Source organism: Salarias fasciatus, chromosome 18 (assembly GCF_902148845.1).
Source record: "Salarias fasciatus chromosome 18, fSalaFa1.1, whole genome shotgun sequence".
Lineage (NCBI taxonomy): Eukaryota > Metazoa > Chordata > Actinopteri > Blenniiformes > Blenniidae > Salarias > Salarias fasciatus.
In genome coordinates this window covers 26,493,227-26,512,754 of record NC_043762.1, presented here as the reverse complement: position 1 = coordinate 26,512,754, position 19,528 = coordinate 26,493,227, and the positions used below count along the sequence as shown (strand labels likewise).

At 44.7% G+C, this 19,528-nt stretch overlaps 3 protein-coding genes and 1 long non-coding RNA gene across 6 annotated transcripts in view; 3 read left to right on the top strand and 1 right to left on the bottom strand.

Moving 5' to 3' along the window:
- Positions 1–2,974, top strand: part of LOC115404998 (rho-associated protein kinase 1-like) — a 36,272-nt gene extending 33,298 nt beyond the window's left edge. The window contains exons 32-33 of one of the 3 annotated variants that reach the window (XM_030114383.1): positions 94–301; positions 1,624–2,974. In XM_030114383.1, the coding sequence (XP_029970243.1) occupies positions 94–301; positions 1,624–1,627 (212 nt within the window). In that variant the 3' untranslated portion in view covers positions 1,628–2,974. Of the gene's footprint in view, positions 1–93; positions 302–1,129 lie in introns of all 3 variants that reach the window. The other 2 variants (XM_030114381.1, XM_030114382.1) reach the window with 2 other exon arrangements.
- Positions 2,975–5,231: 2,257 nt separating this feature from the next.
- On the top strand, positions 5,232–10,552 carry LOC115405000 (ubiquitin carboxyl-terminal hydrolase 14-like). The gene is made up of 16 exons (XM_030114386.1): positions 5,232–5,401; positions 6,166–6,311; positions 7,025–7,057; positions 7,145–7,249; positions 7,409–7,512; positions 7,588–7,646; positions 7,731–7,861; positions 7,948–8,028; positions 8,128–8,204; positions 8,758–8,872; positions 8,948–9,013; positions 9,092–9,184; positions 9,267–9,395; positions 9,486–9,546; positions 9,927–10,034; positions 10,114–10,552. Exons 1-16 carry the CDS (start codon positions 5,386–5,388, stop codon positions 10,257–10,259), a joined length of 1,470 nt encoding a protein of 489 aa, XP_029970246.1. The 5' UTR covers positions 5,232–5,385; the 3' UTR covers positions 10,260–10,552.
- A 170-nt stretch (positions 10,553–10,722) lies between these two features.
- Positions 10,723–14,846, bottom strand: LOC115404999 (THO complex subunit 1-like). The gene is made up of 21 exons (XM_030114385.1): positions 14,737–14,846; positions 14,452–14,525; positions 14,301–14,361; positions 14,154–14,223; positions 13,914–14,032; positions 13,782–13,830; positions 13,611–13,706; positions 13,432–13,514; positions 13,288–13,361; positions 13,103–13,211; positions 12,890–13,024; positions 12,636–12,736; positions 12,487–12,553; positions 12,294–12,344; positions 12,115–12,185; positions 11,939–12,034; positions 11,777–11,842; positions 11,607–11,690; positions 11,370–11,517; positions 11,199–11,283; positions 10,723–11,113 (listed from the first exon to the last, which is right to left on the bottom strand). Exons 1-21 carry the CDS (start codon positions 14,782–14,784, stop codon positions 10,836–10,838), a joined length of 1,965 nt encoding a protein of 654 aa, XP_029970245.1. The 5' UTR covers positions 14,785–14,846; the 3' UTR covers positions 10,723–10,835.
- On the top strand, positions 14,801–17,603 carry LOC115405001 (uncharacterized). The gene is made up of 3 exons (XR_003933407.1): positions 14,801–14,931; positions 15,505–15,665; positions 17,105–17,603. It is a non-coding gene; the product is annotated as an uncharacterized LOC115405001 (long non-coding RNA).
- Positions 17,604–19,528: the final 1,925 nt, after the last annotated feature.

Here is a 19,528-nt window from a genome sequence, read left to right as displayed (position 1 = left end):
GCGCCGATCACACCGCGTCGTTTTTTCCGTTTTCCTTTCAGGGAATGAAGAAAAACGACGAGATTATGTCCTGACCTTCCTCCTCCCCCGCAGTAAACTACGACGTGACCTCTGCCCGCGACATGCTGCTGCTGGCCCTCACCCAGGACGAGCAGAAGAAGTGGATCGGACACCTGGGGAAGAAGATCCCCAAGACCCCGCCGTCGACGTTCTCCAGAGCCTCGCCTCGCTCCATGTCCACCCGCTCCGGCCCCAACCAGTCCTTCCGGAAAAACCCCAAAAGCAACACGGGGAAGCTGAGGTAACCGCACCACTCCCACCCGGTTCCACCAGGTCCAGTTATTTCTCCGTGGAACGTTTGACGATCTGGGTTCAAGTTTCTGATCTTTCTCACATCATGAAGTCAAAACAGTAAAAAACCAAAAAAAAAAACAGGAATATTTTGATGCCATTAGGAATTTTGTGGGTTTTTTTAGAGATAATCTGGAGCTATTGTGATTTAGAGTTTAATCTAATTTTATTTTGAGCATTTCTTTTATACACTCCATTTGAAGCTCTGTGGTGCCACCTAGAGGAGGCCGCGACCCACACTTTGAGAACCACTGCATCAAACTAAAATCACTCCATGACTATAGAAATGAATTGTGTTCATATGAGGGTAGAAAAAAGTCATTTTTAAGACAAAAAATGTATCTTATAATTCATTTTTTGTTTCTTTTAAAAATTTGTCCACTTCTATCCTGAAAATGTTACCACTATAATTAAGAAAAATGTCCAAAATTTAGTTTTTAATAAAAAAAAAAATAGTGAGATTTGTTAGCTGAAAAAGTCACTTTTTAAAACAAGGAAAAATTTATCTTGATTTAAAGAAATTGGAAAAATATTTTTTTCATGAATTAAAAATTGTCATAAAACAGCAAAACATTTTATTAATAATTAAAAAAATGATATTTTCCCAATTAAATTGTATTTATATATTTAAAAAAACAATTTTTTCTTTTGAAATTCATCCTTCAAAGTATGATCTGTTTATTAAAAAGAATATTGAAACTGATCAATTTCATGATCAATTCTCAAGTTGTTATTTAAACCGTCTGCATCTTGTCTTCCCTCCTCTGTCAACCCACAGCGTTAGAATCAGAACATGATCCGGGTCAGGGGCCCCGCTGTGGCGCTGTGGTGCAGTGTAGTGTGGTCCAGGCGCCGTCACGTGACCTGCTGTCTGTCTCCTGTCTCATTGTTGTTGTAGCCGAGCGCAGTCCAGCCTCCAGGCAGCAGACACAACATCCAGCACTTGTTGACAGGAACGTCTTCAGCCTTTTTCTCTCCCCCGTCTATTTATTAACGTGTCGCCGGGTGTTTCTAACTCAGAGACGTTTCCTGTCGGCTTGGTCGTTGGTTGGTTGGTTCTTGGTTTCTTCTCTCCAACTGGGTTGTTGTTGTGTTTTTTTTTTTTTTTTTCCCTCCCTCCTAATCGGCACTAATTAGTTGTGACTAATATAAAAACATCACGTTGAGGTTTTTGTTTCCTCCCCCACGGAGCGGTGCAGCCGCTCTGCTGCGTCACTAACCAGGTAAAGACGTCTCTTTTCACTGGACTCTGTCTTCTGCTCTGTCTTTCAGCTAACCATCTCAACCAATGGGGATTTTTTTTTTTTTTTTTTTTGTATTCTTTCCTCTTCCTCAACCCCAAAAACAAACAAAAAAAAAAAAATTAAAAAATGGAAAGCCTGTATCGCAAAAGTTCCTAAAAGATGTGTACATTCGACCAGCTGGGCGATCACAGGCGTCACGGACATTCGTGATATATAAAGAAAAACAAAAAGCATGACGTTCCCTCATCTCGCCCCGCCGCCGTGCGCCCGGCGGACTCGCAGCTCTCCATTCGCACCCCAGGGCAGCCAGCGGAGGAAGAGGAGGGCCCGGTGAAGGGGCGAGGGGGGTGAAAGTGGACTCAGCCCGATGCCTTGGTGTCATATCCTCCGGCCTGTTTGCCTTCGTTCTTCTCACTCTGCGGGTCACTTATCAGGTTTTGGGATGAAAGTATTACCGCGTTGTTGTTTTGTTTTTTTCTCTTGAGTATCGAGCGAGGAGCATGCAAGATCATCATTCAAATCTATGCATTATTTTTATTCTAATTATTTTTATTGCTCCAAGCCATAAGGAGAAAGATTCCATTGTAATGGCATATAGGAGTTCTAATGGATCTTTTTTTTCTTCTGTTTATTTGGTACATTGTCTCTGTATTGTATTGTTTTTTGTTTTTTTGTTTTTTTTTTTTGTAATGTATTGCCTTACATTGATTCATAGAGAAATGGTTCAAAAAAGGAAAACATTAAGTTAACAATTGTAAAACTGCACTGTTTGACTTGACTGTAAATTATTTGTTAGAAGACTAAACAGGTGTAGCATTTGGCCCACCTAGTGCCTTAACGTTTGGATTTTGATTTTACTGCCATATCTGCTTCTTCTTCTCTTTTTCCTTCCAAAAAAACCAGACAAATCTTAACTCTTCCATTTGTTTTTGTTTTTGTTTTTTTTTAAAGAAAATCACCACCTGTTGTGGTTTTATCTGAACTTTTCTTCTCTGGTTTGAGTATATAAAATATATATTAGATTACCTCTTTACGGACACATTGCAATGGAGAGTGTGTCGAAATGAAAGTGGCCCCCTCCCTCCTCCCTCCCCCGAACACTTTGCTTCATATCGTATTGTCCCGTTAAAGCAAAGCCCTCCTCACAGTGTACATAAAGAGAGAGACACGAGGATTATGGATTACCTCCACAGTCTTTTTTTTTTTTTTTTTTTTATCATTATTTGTGACTTTTGTTTTTTTGTTCGGTTAAAAACAAAAAGAAAAAAAAGCACTGGAACTACGATCTACTCTTGTCTTGGATAATTTGCATGGTAAAAACTGCATTGGAGTCCGCACTGATGGATATGTCAATAAACATATCTTTATCGTTCATCCTACACCCACTTGAAGCTTCTCCTTGCTGCCTCTGTGGTTTCCTCCTCTGCAGTGAACCACACTTCTCGTCCCTCCACAGGAATCCGAAGTATTCTCTTGTCTCGTTTGGGTTTGATCGTCAGAATTGAGCAGGGTTTGTGTTTTCACGAGGAACCGGGAAGACGGAAACTTGTCGTCAGATTCGGATCTTCCTACGAGGAAAGTGGGAAAGTTTGGTGACCTTCGAGAATGTGTGCATCTACAGGATGCTTTTTAATGCTATTTCAAATTTTACCATGAAAATAGACGTTTTTGATAACCTGCTAGACAAAAGTAGCCAAATAAAATGTCAAGAGCAGAAAAACACAGAGCATGAAGCTAGCACGGCATATACACACTTAACTTTTAAGTATGTTTCAACTATTGACCGAAACTTGACTGTATACTGCATTTATGCAGTTTTAAGAAGTGCAGAGAGTTTGAGAAGATATGTACGGTATTTTCATAATCACAATCAAATTATATACTCGTGCATAGTTTTAGTATGGGTCCTAGTACAGAGCCCTGTGGAACTCCATAAAATTTAGACTGAGATTTTGGTTTTTTCCATTTAAAAGTGATAAATACTGTGTGATCCTTAAGAGAAATCATACCAGAGCCACCAGAACTACTCTTTTGAAAGCAGTGACTAAACTGGTTTCTAATTCAGTGAAAATGTCCAAACAAAAACTTCCAAACTTTTTTTAAGCTCTGTTAGAAGAGTGAAATCAATGATTTATGTTGGAGGAAGATGAAATAGCGCCGTTTGATGGCATCCAGGGTGTGAAGAAAGTACAACTCCACTCTTTTGAACCAATAATGAGAGTAATTTCACAATTTATTGAGAATCAACTTGGATTCGGGGTCATTTTATAAGAAATGAAAGGATTTTAAAAAAATATCTGCAGACACATTAAATGCGTTATTGTCACAGGGAAGATAAAATAATGCATTCATTGTTCTAAATATTGGTGATTATTGATTACAGCTAATAAAAACTCTCTACTGAAAGGTTCTGTCCACTCAGTGCCTGTTCAGGGCTCCATTTGTGTGAATTCCCACATCGCTGTGGTGGAGGACACCAGCCTGCTGAGGTGCTCCTCCTGTGGCCGTAGAAGCAGCTACTGGTGGTTTTATTGAAATCAGGATGGCAATAAAGCTCGTGAGCAGCGTGAAGCATGAAGAGCTCTAAAATGTTCCTGGTAGATGGTTCTTTGACTTTGGACCAACCCCAGCAGATCACATGATCCTCACTGACCACAGCTGGGATTCTGGGCCTCTCCACTCTTCCTCCAGACTCTGGACCTGGGTTGACACACACCATCGACAGACTCAGGAATGGGACGATGCAGCTGCTGTGACACCATGAATCTACAGCATCGGGCCTTTTTGCTGTATGTGAAGTTTGTGAGATATTGGATTTTGGGTTTTCATTAGCTGTAAGTGATCATTATCAAGATTTAAAACATCAGCCTGTGTGGAATAAATCTGTAGGACATATCAGGTGTCACTTTTTGAATTGAATTACTGAAAGAAATTAAATTCTTAATATTTAGACACACACACACACACACGAATCAGCCTGTATTAGACTGAGATACTATTGATTCTACTCATGTTCATTTGTGATTCTGTATGTCTGTTTATGTGGGTGTTTGATTCTATCAGTATATGTCTAGAGCCATATACGTGGCAGGCCGACTGTCTCACAGCTCTATGTGTTTATGTCAATATTGGCTTAAGTGAATGTCCAGGCTGCTCGGTGTTTCTTGTTCTATGTTTGTACGTCTATGATTGTATGTATTTCTGGTGCTTTGTGTTTGTCACTGAATCTCTCTCTCTCTCTCTCTCTCTCTCTCTCTCTCTCTCTCTCTCTCTCTCTCTCTCTCTCTCTCTTTCTCTCTCTCTCTCTCTGTGTGTGTGTGTGTGTGTGTGTGTGTGTGTGTGTGTGTGTGCGTGTGTGTGTGTGTGTGTGTGGCTCCTGTTGTCACCTGCTCTATGTATGTACATCCACGATTCTGTGTCCGTTTGTGTGGTTCTACGTGTGTATGTTTACCTCTATGTACATATGTCTTGTTCTATGCTTGTATATCTGGTTCTGTGTGTCTATGAACTTGGTGCTGCGCGTGTATGTCTACGGTTCTATGTGTGTGTGTCTACGGTTCTATGTGTGTGTGTCTACGGTTCTATGTGTGTGTGTGTCTACGGTTCTATGTGTGTGTGTCTACGGTTCTATGTGTGTGTGTCTACGGCTGCAGGCCGGCTGCTGGATGTCAGAGCTCGTGTTGTTGCAGCGTCATTCTGTTTGAATGAAGTTTAGCTTGAAGCTAACGAAGGAAGCTAACTCTGAAAACTGGACGAAACACGGAGCTGAGAAGCCAAACGGTCTCCAAACATGCCGGTGTTTACAGGTAGAGTCCGCCGATAACACACCGGAGCCACGCTCCTGCAGCAGAATAGTGAAGGCTGTGGGAAACATTATTTTAGCTTGTTAGCTTAGCTGCACTAGCGTGACATGCTGTTAGCTCCAGCTCAGTGGAAGTGAGATAGTTTTTTTAAATTTGGGCTGATGTAGCAGCTTTTTAAAGGCAGAAAAAAATGTAATATTATACAATTGACTTTGATGTGTGTGCAGTAAAAGTGTCGCTGTTTATCTTAGATGTTTACAGGAAGTGGTGGTCACCGGCTATGCTAACAGCAGCTAGTTGGGAGCTACATTAGCAGTGTCATGAGTTAGTGATGTTTCAGTAAGATCTGTAAAGATTATTAATCCTATCATATATTCTGCGTGTCGGGTCCGTATCTGCCTAAGTAGCCTTAATAAAGGTGCATTTAAATGCCCGAGCTTTCTCTTTCCACCTCAGGTAGCATTGCTAACACAACTAGCCAGATCGCATGTTTTCATGTGTTTCTACTAAATGTAAACATCTGGAACATGTGAGCTCTGCAGTAGTCTTACAGGACATTCACAGAAAGGACACACCATCTGTCCACCTTCCCATAAGAGGCAGTTTTGATGTGTCAGCCTGTAGTTGCTGAGCTTCTTCTCTCCTGTTGCTAACGAGATGCTGTGTCATCCACACTGGAAGCAGGAGTTCAGGGGGTGGGGGGGCATGGGTGTCCCGGGGTGGACAGAGCTGGACATGAGGGTCTCACGCTGCTCTGTCTCCTCCAGTCAATGTGAAATGGGGCAAAGAGAAGTTTGATGCAGTGGAGCTGAACACCGAGGAGCCCCCCATGGTGTTCAAGGCTCAGCTGTTCGCCCTGACAGGAGTCCAGCCGGACAGACAGAAGGTCATGGTGAAGGGAGGCACTCTCAAGGTAAACGCATGTCCTTTACATACGTGTGTGTTGGATCTCTCCAGGTACCACGGGTCAAGCTCATGTTCATGAGACAAATGTGTGTGTCTGCCTAGTGATTCCCCGGACCTGTTCAGAGTGTCTCCTTATGGGTTCATTCATGTAGAACAGTGATAAACACACATATAAGCTCAGAATAATATATTTATGCTTGTTGCACCGCTTTAACAGCACTTTCAACACAAAGTTTTGACATGTAAACAAGATATAAGGCCTCGTTTACGCGATAATGTTCTAGGTGAAAACAGGTCTTTTTGCATTTGTTTTAGAGTTTTGCGTTTACACAGCAATGTTCTGAACACGATGTTTGTCTAAATGGAAACAGCAGAAACTCTGAAAACAACGTAGTTTTCATGAGGTCTCGGGTTTTTGCTGTTGGTTGTTTGTGTAATGAAACTACACTCACATAGAATAACAGACTATAAACAGGAAGAAACGGTAACATTCGTATGGACAAACGAAAACCCAGATTGTTACGGTGACTGTCGGCTGTGAAACGACCAGGTCCAGGAGAATCTGGACTGCGAGTCATGAGACTCTGGAGGGAACATTGTTCTTATTGTCCATCTGCTGAGCATGTGACGAAGAACTGTTTACTACGGCGGTGTGAACGGGCCTCAGTCTCTTCTTCTTCTCCAGTTTTGGAACCTGATGAGTGTTTGTTGTCTTTACAGGACGACGAGTGGGGGAACATCAAACTGAAGAACGTGAGTATGGATCAGACAGTGAGCAGCAGCGTCCGGTCAGTGAGCGCCGATCCAGAACCTGACCTGTGCTCATCCTCTTCCTCTCAGGGAATGACCCTGCTGATGATGGGCTCGGCCGAGGCGCTGCCCGAGGAGCCCGCCGTGCGGCCAATGTTTGTGGAGGACATGACGGAGGAGCAGCTGGCCTCGGCGGTGAGAAACCTCACACTGTTGAAGCTCTTTTTAAAGACTGCAGAAAGATTTGACTGAGTGACATTAAGGAACATGAATAGATTCAAACTGAATGATTGAATGGCTGTCATAGGAGAACGTTAGCGTTAGCTCCATGCTAACCCCTTCCTGCCCCCTCAGATGGAGCTGCCGTGCGGTTTGACGAACTTGGGGAACACGTGCTACATGAACGCCACCGTGCAGTGTCTACGCTCCGTACCTGAGCTGAAGACGGCTCTCAAGAGGTCGGTTCGGGCCAGAGGATGGGCGCCTGGTTCAGTCCCCTGGTCTGACCTCTGACCCCGTGTCTCCCTCTGCAGGTATTCGGGTGCTCTGCGCTCCTCAGGAGCCAACGCTCCGTCCCAGTACATCACAGCAGGTAAGAAACAGTCGACTCGTCTGTCGCTGCTGTCGGTAGTAAACCAGGAGAGTTCAATAATCAGCTGGGATCTCCGCCAATCAGCTCTGAGGGATTTATACGAGACGATGGACAAGACGTCGTCCAGCCTGCCTCCCATCATCCTGCTGCAGTTCCTCCACATGGCCTTCCCACAGTTCGCCGAGAAAGGGGAGCAGGGCCAGTACCTGCAGCAGGTCAGACAGCTTCCTCCTCCTCCTCCTCCTCCTCCTCCTCCTCTTCATCACGGGGAGCAGCAGTTCAACCCGTTTCTCTCCCTCAGGATGCCAACGAGTGCTGGCTGCAGATGATGAGAGTTCTGCAGCAGAAGCTGGAGCCTTTAGAGCCGGAGGCGGCCATGGAGGTAACGCTCCTTTCTCCTCTGGGAGCGTTTGTCTGTAAAACCTGAAGCCAGCAAACGAGACGTGTTTTTATTCATTTTATTATTTCCTCCTCCCTGCAGACCGGCTCAGAGACCGGTGCCGCCGCCTCCAAGAAGAACTTCATCGATCAGTATTTCGGCGTAGAATTTGAGACTTCGTATCCTTTGCGAGGACGTCGTCTCACATTTAGCTTTTTGTAACGACTGAAGTTTTAATCTGAAAGAGAAGCCAGATGATTGAACCATATTTATGAGACTGTAAGTCGCACCTGAGTTTAATTCACATTAAGAAAACGAGGAAAAATGAAATGTAAGTTCAGATAGAACTGCAGCTGCTGCACAACCTGTAGCTCTGGAAATGGAATTATAAATTGAAAGCTTGTATTGTCGTTGAATAATGTGCAATGGAAGAGCTGCTCTTCTCACAGTGCAGGATAACAGTCGGTCCACTGATGTTTGACTTGTTTGTGTTTGTGTGGTTTGTGATGTGCAGAATGTGTTTGAATCATTGATTGTGTGGATTTAAAGCAGTGGTTTCTCAGCTGCTCTCTGGTACAGTGACATCTAGTGGTTCCAGGTGGTATATACAGCTATATTTCCATATATACATTGCATCACCAGCCAAATGGATAAAAAAAAGTAACCTATAGTCTGGTTTCTTCGCACGCTGATGCATCAGACCTGTCATTTCCTTTAACTCGCCGTGCCCAGCATGAAATGCTCGGAGTCGGAGGAAGAGGAGCCAATCAAAGGCAAGGAGAGCCAGCTGCAGCTCAGCTGCTTCATCAGCCAGGAGGTGAAATACCTGGCGACAGGCCTGAGGCTGGTACGTACCCACTCTCTAGCAGAAATCCAGAATGAAATGAGCGAGTTAGTGGCCTGACGGCGTCTTCCTCTGCAGAGACTGCAGGAAGAAATCACAAAGATGTCTCCGACGCTGGAGAGGAACGCTCTCTACATCAAATCTGTGAGTCCTCCTCCTCCTCTTCCTCTTGGTGTCCTTTTAAACGTTTCACCCGACTGAGGCTTCTCCTCCTCCTCCCAGTCGAAGCTGAGCCGGCTCCCCGCCTACCTGACCGTTCAGATGGTGCGCTTCTTCTACAAGGAGAAGGAGTCTGTCAACGCCAAAGTCCTCAAGGTGCCGACTCAGACCGGATTCAGTGAAACCCAGCGCCTTCTCTGCTCCGCTCACTTGTCCTTCTTGTTCCCCTCCTGGACAGGATGTGAAGTTCCCGCTCATGCTGGACGTGTACGAGCTGTGCACGGCCGAGCTGCAGGAGAAGATGCTCCCCGTCAGGTCCAAGTTCAAAGAGATGGAGGACAAGAAGCTGGAGAAGCAGCAGCAGAAGGTTCCCGCAGACCCCGCCGCTTCGTCACACAGGATTGAATTTCTTACATCCAGCTTCCTCTCTGAGCATCTTTTTGATTTTCTGTTTCAGTTGGTGAAGAAGCCAGACGCAGCAAAAGAAGTGAACTACGAGCCTTTCTCATTCCCAGATGGTACGATCTCCAGCATCCAAAGAAAGACCTGCACTCCTCCACTTCTGTTCTTTTTCTCAGTGTTGGTTATTTTTCCTGATAAAGCTGGTATCGTTTCATTTAAATACACATTTTAATACTTCTCTCCTGTAATGGAGATTCAATACATCATTTAAAAATAATCTGAATATTACTATAAAACAGTTAAATAACAGAGTATAAGGATGGCGCATGTGAGGTGAGAAATGAACTATTTTCATTTTCACAAGTATTTTAGTTTTTGTTTGAATTGATGAAATCTACAGTTACTGTATTTTCCAGTTTACTGCGCAGCAGCAGCAGGAGCTCTTTCTTTTGGCCGTGAGACGCCGCAGCATCACGACTCTCGCCTCTCTCCTCAGATCTGGGCTCCAACAACAGCGGCTACTACGAGCTGCAGGCGGTGCTCACACACCAGGGCCGCTCCAGCTCGTCCGGACACTACGTGGGATGGGTGAAGAGGAAAGAAGGTCAGGCACAGTACACTCCGGCGTTTAAACCCTCTGCGTTGCTGCTGAGGTTAAATCCCTCCCCCTCCTCCCCTTCCAGACGAGTGGGTGAAGTTCGACGACGACAAGGTGAGCCTGGTGTCCCCGGAGGACATCCTGCGGCTGTCCGGAGGAGGAGACTGGCACATAGCGTACGTCCTGCTGTACGGCCCCCGGCGGCTGGAGATCCTCCAAGAGGACCAGTAACTCCGGGCGGGGGGAGGGGCGGAGCGGGGCGACAACATCCGACACACATGTACAAACGGCCATTTCCAAGCACTGTCTGCAAACACGTGCAATATAACCCATGTCTTTAAGATTTGTTTTTTTTTTTTTTTTTTCTTTTTGTAAACGGTGTTAAGTCCTGGGGGGGTGTGGGGGGGTCGTCTCTGGACCGGACCCTCGGGAGAGAGCTTTCTACACATTGTATATTTTTCAGATCCTTTTGAGGTGCTCATATCATCACCATTAAGCCGCCGTTTCTCCCGAACCGTGTAATGAGTTGCAGAGGGGAGGGGGGGGGGAGTGTCTGCTGCCGTCACTCTCAGGTTCCTTCACCTGGTGTTCTTTCTTCGGGGGAGGGGTGGAAGGGGAGACGGACGTGTCAAATAAAGACTTGAGCTTCAACTGAGACGAGAAAAGAAAAGTCCTCGTTCTTCATTTTGTATCCAAACAAACATTTATTGGAGCTTCTACAGTGAAAAAGTGAAATCTAACCTACAAAAACAGTCTTCATGGTTTTGGTCTGTAAACTGGGGCGGGGGGGGGGGGGCGGGTTGGTCGTTACGCCTCGCTGAGGCCGTCGGCGATGTGCGAGAACCCGGCGGCGTTGAGCGCGCCGACCAGGCTCTCCACGGTGGCCTGCGAGGCCTCGCGGTCCTGCCAGGCCACCAGCAGCAGCTTGGCCTGCATGTCCGGGTCCTCGCTGTCCGTCTCGATCTCGCGCACCTCCGCCGCCTTCACCTCCAGGTGCGCCGCCAGCGCCTTCCACTGCGCGCCCAGCCTGGACGCCACCTCGTCCATCTGCTGGTTGGTGACCGGCTTGCTCTGGATGCTCGGGCCTGGCGGGGGAGGGGCGGGGACAGAGTCAGAGGACAATCGAGGACAAATCTGAAAAGTTCAATCTGACTGAGGCGTCTGACTCACTGTCGTTGCTCTCTTTGAGCAGATTGTCTCCGTTATCGTCGTCGTCTTCCTCCCCGGTCTTGATCTCCTCAGACGGGATGTCCTTCTACACACACACACACACACGTCACGCTGTAGTGTTTTCTGTAGTGCAGCTCTTGCTGAGTCGGCGGCGGCGGCTGATTTCCTCACCGGCAGCTCTTTGGCCAGCTTGCTGACCATGGTGTCCAGGTAGTCGGCCAGGCTCTTGAACTTCTGGTTGGTGGGCTGGAAGAAGTGCGGACTCCTCCTGGACAGCAGCCTCAGCGCCCGCCAGCCGTAGTTGGGGTTCCGCACCACCCTGCCAACGTTCGGGACGGTTGTCACACTCGCAGGTTGGGAGAAGAGTTTCGGACGAGACACGGTGGCGTGTGTGTCGTGTTTCCTTACTTGTACTCGTCCTCCACCATGTTGGCGGGGTCGGCCTGCTCGATGGCCTCGGCGAAGAACTCGTCCAACGCTGGCATGAACTCCCTGGAAGAGCGAGAGAATCTGAGGTGTGGCGGCTGGCTTCTCTGAAACCGTCCTCTGACCTGGACGGGACTCTGGACTCCACTGACCGGCTGTCCGATTTGCAGGCCTCCATGTTGTCCTGGTTCAGGTTCCACAGTCGAGTCAACTCGTCACTGACGGAAGAGGAAACGATCAAGTTTGTTTGGATGATCAGGAAAAAGATGAAGAAAAACATAAAGGTCATTTAAAGTGACTTTTCCTCAACCTACTTTCCCATGAAGATCTTGCGGTCGGGCCCTTTTCCCAGGAAGTCTTCTGGAGCTTGTCTTTTCCTGGAGGGTCTTTTCGGTTTGTCGTCCACCGTTCTGTCGAGGAGGAAGAAGAATTAAACACGTTAAGTTCTCAAACGCTGCTGGGAAAAGCGAGGAGGAGAACCCGCCTCTACCTTTCTTTGACGAAGCTCGGACAGCCCTCGTTCTTCCAGGAGTTCCAGTTTTCCTCTGTGGTGAGGATGTGCTGCCAACCACAACGGTTCAGGAGTTAGAGGAGCAGAGTGGCACGTTTCAAGTTTCAGCTCCATGAAGCGTTCAGAAAAACGTAGAGAAAACTCCAACTAATTCTCACCTCCACCATGGTGGCAAACTTGTCTCCATCAGGTGGAGTTTCTCTCAGCAGCTGTGAGAGAAGAGGAAAGCTTCACCGCCATGTTTTCAAAACACATTCTGAACTCCTTCAAAATCAAAGAATCTCGGCACAAACGAGAACCAGAGAGTGTGAAGCGAGTTAGAGACTTAGCAGCAGGTGTTTTCATTCGGACCTGATACACCAGCTTGGTGGTCTCTTCGATCCAGGCCGTCTGGTCGTCGTTCAGGATGCTGCTGGAGCTGCAACGGGAGGCGGAGTGAGATCTCACGTCACAGCAGTGGCGATGAGGTTCCCTCCCCTCCCTTTCTGTCGCAGGCTCACCTTTTGAACTTGACCTGGCCCTTCAGGTACTGGAAGAGGATGAGGTACTGCAGCAGGATGTGCCGCCTGAAGTTACTGTCGCTGAGCTGCAGGTCCATGAGCTGCAGGGAGAGAGAGAGAGAGAGAGAGAGAGGACAGATAGAGACGGGTCAGAACACAAGCTGGACTGATCATACAGAAAACTGCTCCAGCACAAAGCCAAACATCCCAAACATTTTGTGAACAGTGTATAAACAAACAGATGAGGTTTGAACCTTTTCGCTTGTGAGGAACTTTGCAAAGTAAACGTGTTCTCCGCTGGACGCTCGCAGCTCCTCCAGCTTCCTCTTGGAAGCCTGCATGTCGTCCAGCTTGAAGCTCTTGAAGACGGCCAGGGTCTCATCAGAGTACTGCAGGAGGGGGGAGGGGAGAGAAGAGGGTCAGCCGAGCCCCGACGCCCCCCGTCTTGGTGTCTGGAGAGAACTCACCTTGAGGAACGTCATCCAGGAGAACTTATCGTAGCACTGCACCGGGTTCCTGAAGTAGTCCTGCAGGGTCCAGAACTTTCTGTAGAGGTTGTAGTCGATGGGGATGGAGCTGAAAACAGGTCAGATCAGACAGATTAATCTGATGTTTTCTCACTTGCTTTACATTTACAGTACACTGAACCCACCACGTTGCAGGAGCGTCGTCCTCCCCCATCTCTCCTTCCTCCACCTCCATCCCATCCTCCTTCTCTTCAGTGTGCTGGGAACAGTAGACTCATGTCAAGCTTGCAAATCGGGGATTAAAAATTGCTCTCATGTGTGTGTTTTACCTTCTGTCCCAGAGTGCTGTCCTGTTCACTTTTGTTGAACACTGTTATGTTGTCCAGGTTAAACTGGCTCTGGAGGTTGAGTCCTGGACAAAAAAAAAAGTAAAAGCCACAAATGAACCAAACCTGCAGAGAAATGCTCCGTCATACTCAAAACAACCACACAGAAGATAAAAACACACCTGATTTTTCAGACAGAGGGAAGAGGCGTGCCAGGAAAAGCTGGATCCTCCCACAGAAGACGGTGTTCTGAGATTTGGAAAGTCTCCTCAGGAGATCTGCAGACAGCAATCTGGATCACAAACTGCAACTGAACAGTCTCCTGCACCATGAGAACCAGGAAAAGTCTTTACCGTTACACATCCTCAGCAGATAGTTCTTCCCCGCGGTGTAAAACGAGCTCTGGAACAACAACAAAACAGTTTGCAGTGATAAAACTGTTCAAAACGTAGACATGCATTCACCGACAACTACAGGTAACGTACAGATTTCCAGGTGGCAACGTTTTCCTCTACGAAAGAGAAGATTCTGTCACACTGGTCCAGAGGGAGGCAGTCCAGGACGTCTCCCAGCAGGACGAAGGGGACGGTGGCAGAGCAGATACCTGCAACGGTTCAGAGAGTTCAGCTTCATGCTGGAGGCTGTGAGGTCTAACAGGAAACACACTATATCTAATAACTAAAGACAGAGGGCAAAGTCGCCAGTGTCTCTATGGGGATGCATACCGTCCGTAACTGCATCTATGCTCAGGTAGATGAGAGACAGGTAGTCCCCACAGCTGGCCTTCTGCTCCACCTGCACACAGTTCAAGTCAGTCTGACAGAGTCAGGCTAATTCAAACCACACAGTGGCGAAAAACAGTGATTTCTTACGATCTGATCACCGAGGAATCCCCTCAGAGCCTGATCCAGAGTGGTCTTCTTCTCCTGCTCACTGTGACACACAGAGGAAAACACCACAGGTCACTACACCTTCACTACACCTTCACTACACAATACTACACGCAACACGGAGCTGACTTACTTTCCCGGGATCTGGTTAAAAACATCGATGAGTGGTCTGCTGGATTTAGCGGAGAGGGCATGTCGGGCGGAAGCCTAAAGGAGAGAAGAGAGAAAGAGGAAAATAAATAAAAGAAACGGTTGTGTTAGCTTGTTAGCTTAGCATCACTCGTTGAACGTCATGCATCCAAATTCAATACGAGCTATAACTTCCACCGACCGACGTGCTGAAAACCACCGAGATTAAAATTACTCCATATCAACATGTGAGGTTCAGATAAAGGGATAAAAAAAAAGATTTTCATACCGTAAATTTGTCTTTAGCGTCAGTAAATTGAAATGCAGAAAACGACATCTTTCCGCTCTCTCAAGGGGGACCGAAGGCAGCGGCGAACCGGTCCGTCACAGAAATACAACCCCACTGCTGGAAGGTTCCGGGGTCGTTCAAAATATGAAACCAAAAGAAAGAATATACAATTGCGTTGGATATTTGAAACCTCCGGTGAGACAGCTTTTATAGACGGAAACAGCGTTTTAAAGTCACACCAACAGGAGCATCCACATTTTATTTCCCTTAAGAAAAAAAAAAAACTTCATGTTGTCTGTAATTGTTAATGACGGGGAATAATTTAGCTTCAGCCTAATTTAGTTGTAGCTTGAATAAGTTTCAGTCTTTGTAGGTATGTCTTTAAAGGGTCATTTTTAATGCATAATATATGGTTTTTCCATGCTCTGATTATAGTTTGTATTTAGAATATATAATATTTTTAATGTGTTTTCAATAACTTAACCCAAGTAGTACTTTGGAATAAATTCCATGTGTGGGAGTTAGGAAAAAACAACAAAAAACAAACAAACAAACAAAAAAGTGGAATTATATGTGCATGTTAACAGTCCACTGTTTCATATACATTCATTTTCATTCTCCATAAGTTAACATAATGTTACACTTAACTGAAATGAACTTAAATGAAACTAAAATACCCTCTTGATGTCTGTTAAAGTACACTCGATGTTGTATCACTTTGTTGGAAGTAAAATGGATGTGCCAACAATTTATTTGTATTTCTTTCAGTCGAAAACAACAACAGTCACTGAAGTCATGGTTCAGGTCATTTCCAGCTGTCATGGGGTTAAAGCAGCATCTCAGGACTGGTAAGTTCTTCTGCTGGAGAATCCAGGAGAATAGAGATTCCAGATCAATCGGAGGCCAGAAAGAACATGATCTGATCTCAGGTGAGCCAATGCAAAAACTGCACAGCAACTCTTACAAATCCAAATGCGTCATCTTGTTTCTGTCAAAGTGTCCATGGGAAGGAAATTACCTGCTTTATGAGTGAAATCATTTTAAACATGCAGTATCAGTGTGTGTTTTTACATTATAAGGTCTTGGAAACCAAATTCCACCAGAGAGTGGCAGTGCAGCACCTCCTATGTTCCTCTGCAATCAGCTGCAGATGAGTTGCACACCACAGATACGGTTTTACTTTACTAGTTTAAAGGTACAACTTAAGAATCCACCATATCAAACCTTCAAAAGAAGATTTATTTAAATACTAAAGAATCCTGAAGGATATCCCAGAAATCCTGTTAAATTTTCTTTGATGAGATACTCTTCTCACTGGATTTATAAAGACTCTTCCTTGTATAACAACATACAATATTACACCAACATTATAACTTCCTGCACATTTACTGTCACTATATTGATTATCCTTTAACTTGTGTGTCTGATATTGATGTTTCATTACATGTCATGGAGACCAACTCTTTGAATCACATTGTGACAATGGAATTACAATAAAGTAACAGTGTCCATTATTATTGACTTATTTAGAATGATTTGATTCTGTGACGTGCAGATCAATGCTAACTGATCAATGCTTCTGATACATGTGAAGATAGAATTCCATGTTAAGTTATCAGAGTTTTTGTTTTGATCAAAATGAAAAGACAGCCCACTATTTGGATCACATTTCTTGGAAGTTATCAGAACTAATTATTCTTACATGTGTGATTAGTGAAGTTAAGATGACTGTATGAACGACCCACACATAAAAGATCTTCATTATTAGCTTAACAAGTAAACAAGACTTAAAGAACTTTATGACTGAGTGTTCAGATGATGGTTGTCCATGAAGAGTAAAGTTGGAATTAAGTCTTTTTATTTGCTCTAAATTGAAAAAAAAAAAAAAAAAACCACCTTTAACTCATGTCTTTGACGTCATGAGCTTCATATTAAACTTACACGTTAAACTTATGTGCAAAATATTTCCATCAGTGATTCCAGAGTGTTTCTGAAATCCTCCCTAAAGTTGATGCTTGAAGGTGGAAAGAAGTGGAAACTGAAAGTTGTTGGTTTCGGGTTGGGTTGGAGTGAAAGTTTGACGATGAGAGGAACAAGCTGTGAAATATGTCTTTGGTTATTATTCATAAATTTATACAAAAATATAGACATTTATGAAGCAATAACAGATAGAATGTGTAGAAGTTTAAACTTTCTGAGCAGAGGTGCGGCTGACTCTTGAGATCATTCTTAATAAATCTTGATTAAGTTTTAAAGGATGTGAGGAAACTCAGATGATATCGCAGTTTGTGAGGTCTGAACATATTGAACTATGGTGACATTAGACGTGACTTATTGACTAAATGTGATCTGATTCTTTTAACGCCAGAGGACGTCATCACTCTGCTCGACGTGGTTTCCAGACAACAGCCTCTCATCAACTGAAACACAAAGATTCTGCACAAGAAACTTGCCACTGTGTCACTGATGAAGCTTCAACTGAAAATTCCAGAAGAATGAGTTGTGTTCCAGTTTCTATTTGGCTCGGTCACACTTGAATGAGGAAGAAGGAAATGTGTCAAACATAAGTGGTTTAATCGATCCCACTGTCATAATCACTGCAGTAAAACACTGGACGAGGTCACGTGCAATAAATGTCAAGATCTAGATGTTCCTGTGCACGTCGTGACTGACAAACTGTCTCTAGTGCGTGCGTGAGTGTGTGTGTGTGTGTGCGTGAGACAGGATAACTATGAAATCCGCCCTTTCCTGGTGATAATCCCAGTAGTCTTTTTATATCTGCCTGACACAACAATTCAAACTATTTCATCAGTCTCACTCTGTGGATTCTTTTTTCATGATTAAAAAATCTCCCTGCTTTTCTTTTCTCTTTCTTCATTTCTTTTTTTTTCAACACTCATTAACCAGGTGATGTTTGCTGCATGTGTCCTTCCTCTGGTTGAGCGCTAACTGGCCTCAGGTCGCTCTCCAGCGGCGCTGCTTATGAGTGGACCTCACAGAGGTCACAGCAGTCAGGAGTGTGAGTGTGTGCGTGCGTGTGTGTGTGTGTGTGTGTGCGTGTGTGTGTGGGCACATTTCCGTGTGTTGTAAGGATACAATTGAAACTGCAGCCACTGGATTTTTGTCTTTGATAGGATCTCCTGTTCAACAATGTGACATTAGACCCAGCGAGGCGTTTCAACCTGACGTCAATCATTAAAGGTGGAATCCAACTAATATCACACGCAACTGCACCACGGCCGCACGACGTAAACATAGAGCACATGTTCTTTAAAAGTCTGATTTGAACAAGCCTTGGTCTTGTGGGTCCCACATGTGGCCTTTTAAATGTAATAACACCAGTAATGGAATAACTCACTAATCCAGATAAATTATTCAAGACAATTATTATAAAATTTTCAGCTGATGATGAAATGGTCAAATCACTGCAGCGGATGAAGTAAAAGTACAAAACAACTTGTTTTTTGGCAGTTTGTTATAAAAGAAATAGCTGTACCGAGTTGCATAATCCCTTAATGTGCAGCAAGTTTTCAGTATGGTTGTAAATTTATTTTAATATTTATCACATTACTGGCTTCAATGCATATTAAACGATTAAATTGATTGGGTTTCTGGCTTTTAATACATTATTGTTGTGTGGACACCTTGACAAGAGCTGGTAGTCCTCAGACTAGATAAAAAAAACAGTGAATTTTAATTTATTGATTTACCGCTCTCAAAATAAAAGGAAGTTTGATAATATATTTTGTACCACAAGACTGTGTGATGAGAAAATTTTGAAGTAATTAACAGTAAATCTTTGAACCTCTGCCTTACTATCAAAAAATACTTATTTAATATTGAAATCTTCTAATACCACATTGTAACACAAGATGGTGTAGCAAGTCAGTGCTTTTAAAAGTTTGCTTTTCAAATAAAGCACTCAATCTTATGATGTATCAACTGGAATAAGCACATGAGCCAACTGTGCACATCCTGATATAATAATTTATATCACAAGATAATCTGACACTTTTTCAGTTTTACGTAATAAAAAATAAACTAATATTTATTAGCAGATTCTTGTAATACCACAATGAACCACAAGATGGTGTCTGGAGTCAGTATTTTTAAAACGTTTCCAAAACAACAGTGTTCAGAGGATTCACTGTAGCATGAAATATGTCAAGATAAAGTGCTAAATTCAGTCGATGCAGCAGAAGATTGTGTTTTTAAGATTATTTTTGAATATGTTAGAAAATGTAGAAATGTTGTAGCTCAGTGCTTCATCACCATGCAGGCTTCAAACACAATAAATAACCTAAATATAAAGGACTTTCAGTTTTTTCCTGCACTGTAATTTAGTAATTTTGTGTATTTGAATTCGGAGGCGTCGTCTTGACTCAGAGTTTAGTAGAAACAATCCGAAGCAGCTGAAATCAGACGACGACAGGCGGGACTTTGAAATAAATGGCCGTATATCTCAGGGCGGTGGCGGGCTGACGTGTGGAATCCGTCTTCAGCTCTTGCAGGGTTCACGTGCGCCGTGCAGCCGGCCTCGGCGGGGGTCGTGACCCCTGAGGCGCTGGGAGCAGCGACCCGCTGCCCCGCCGTTTATGGCCGCCATCTGTCTGCTGATGCTGCTGGAAACCCGTGAAGAAGAAGTAGGCCGGCGGCGAGCGCTTCCGCCGCCGCCGTTAAACACGGGAAGTCAGAAGTGTGTGGCTGAGCACTTTCTGAGCGACACCTCACGTCGTCACGCGGCCCCGAGCGCCCCCCCCCCCCGCCCCCCACATCTCCCTCCGACACTCGG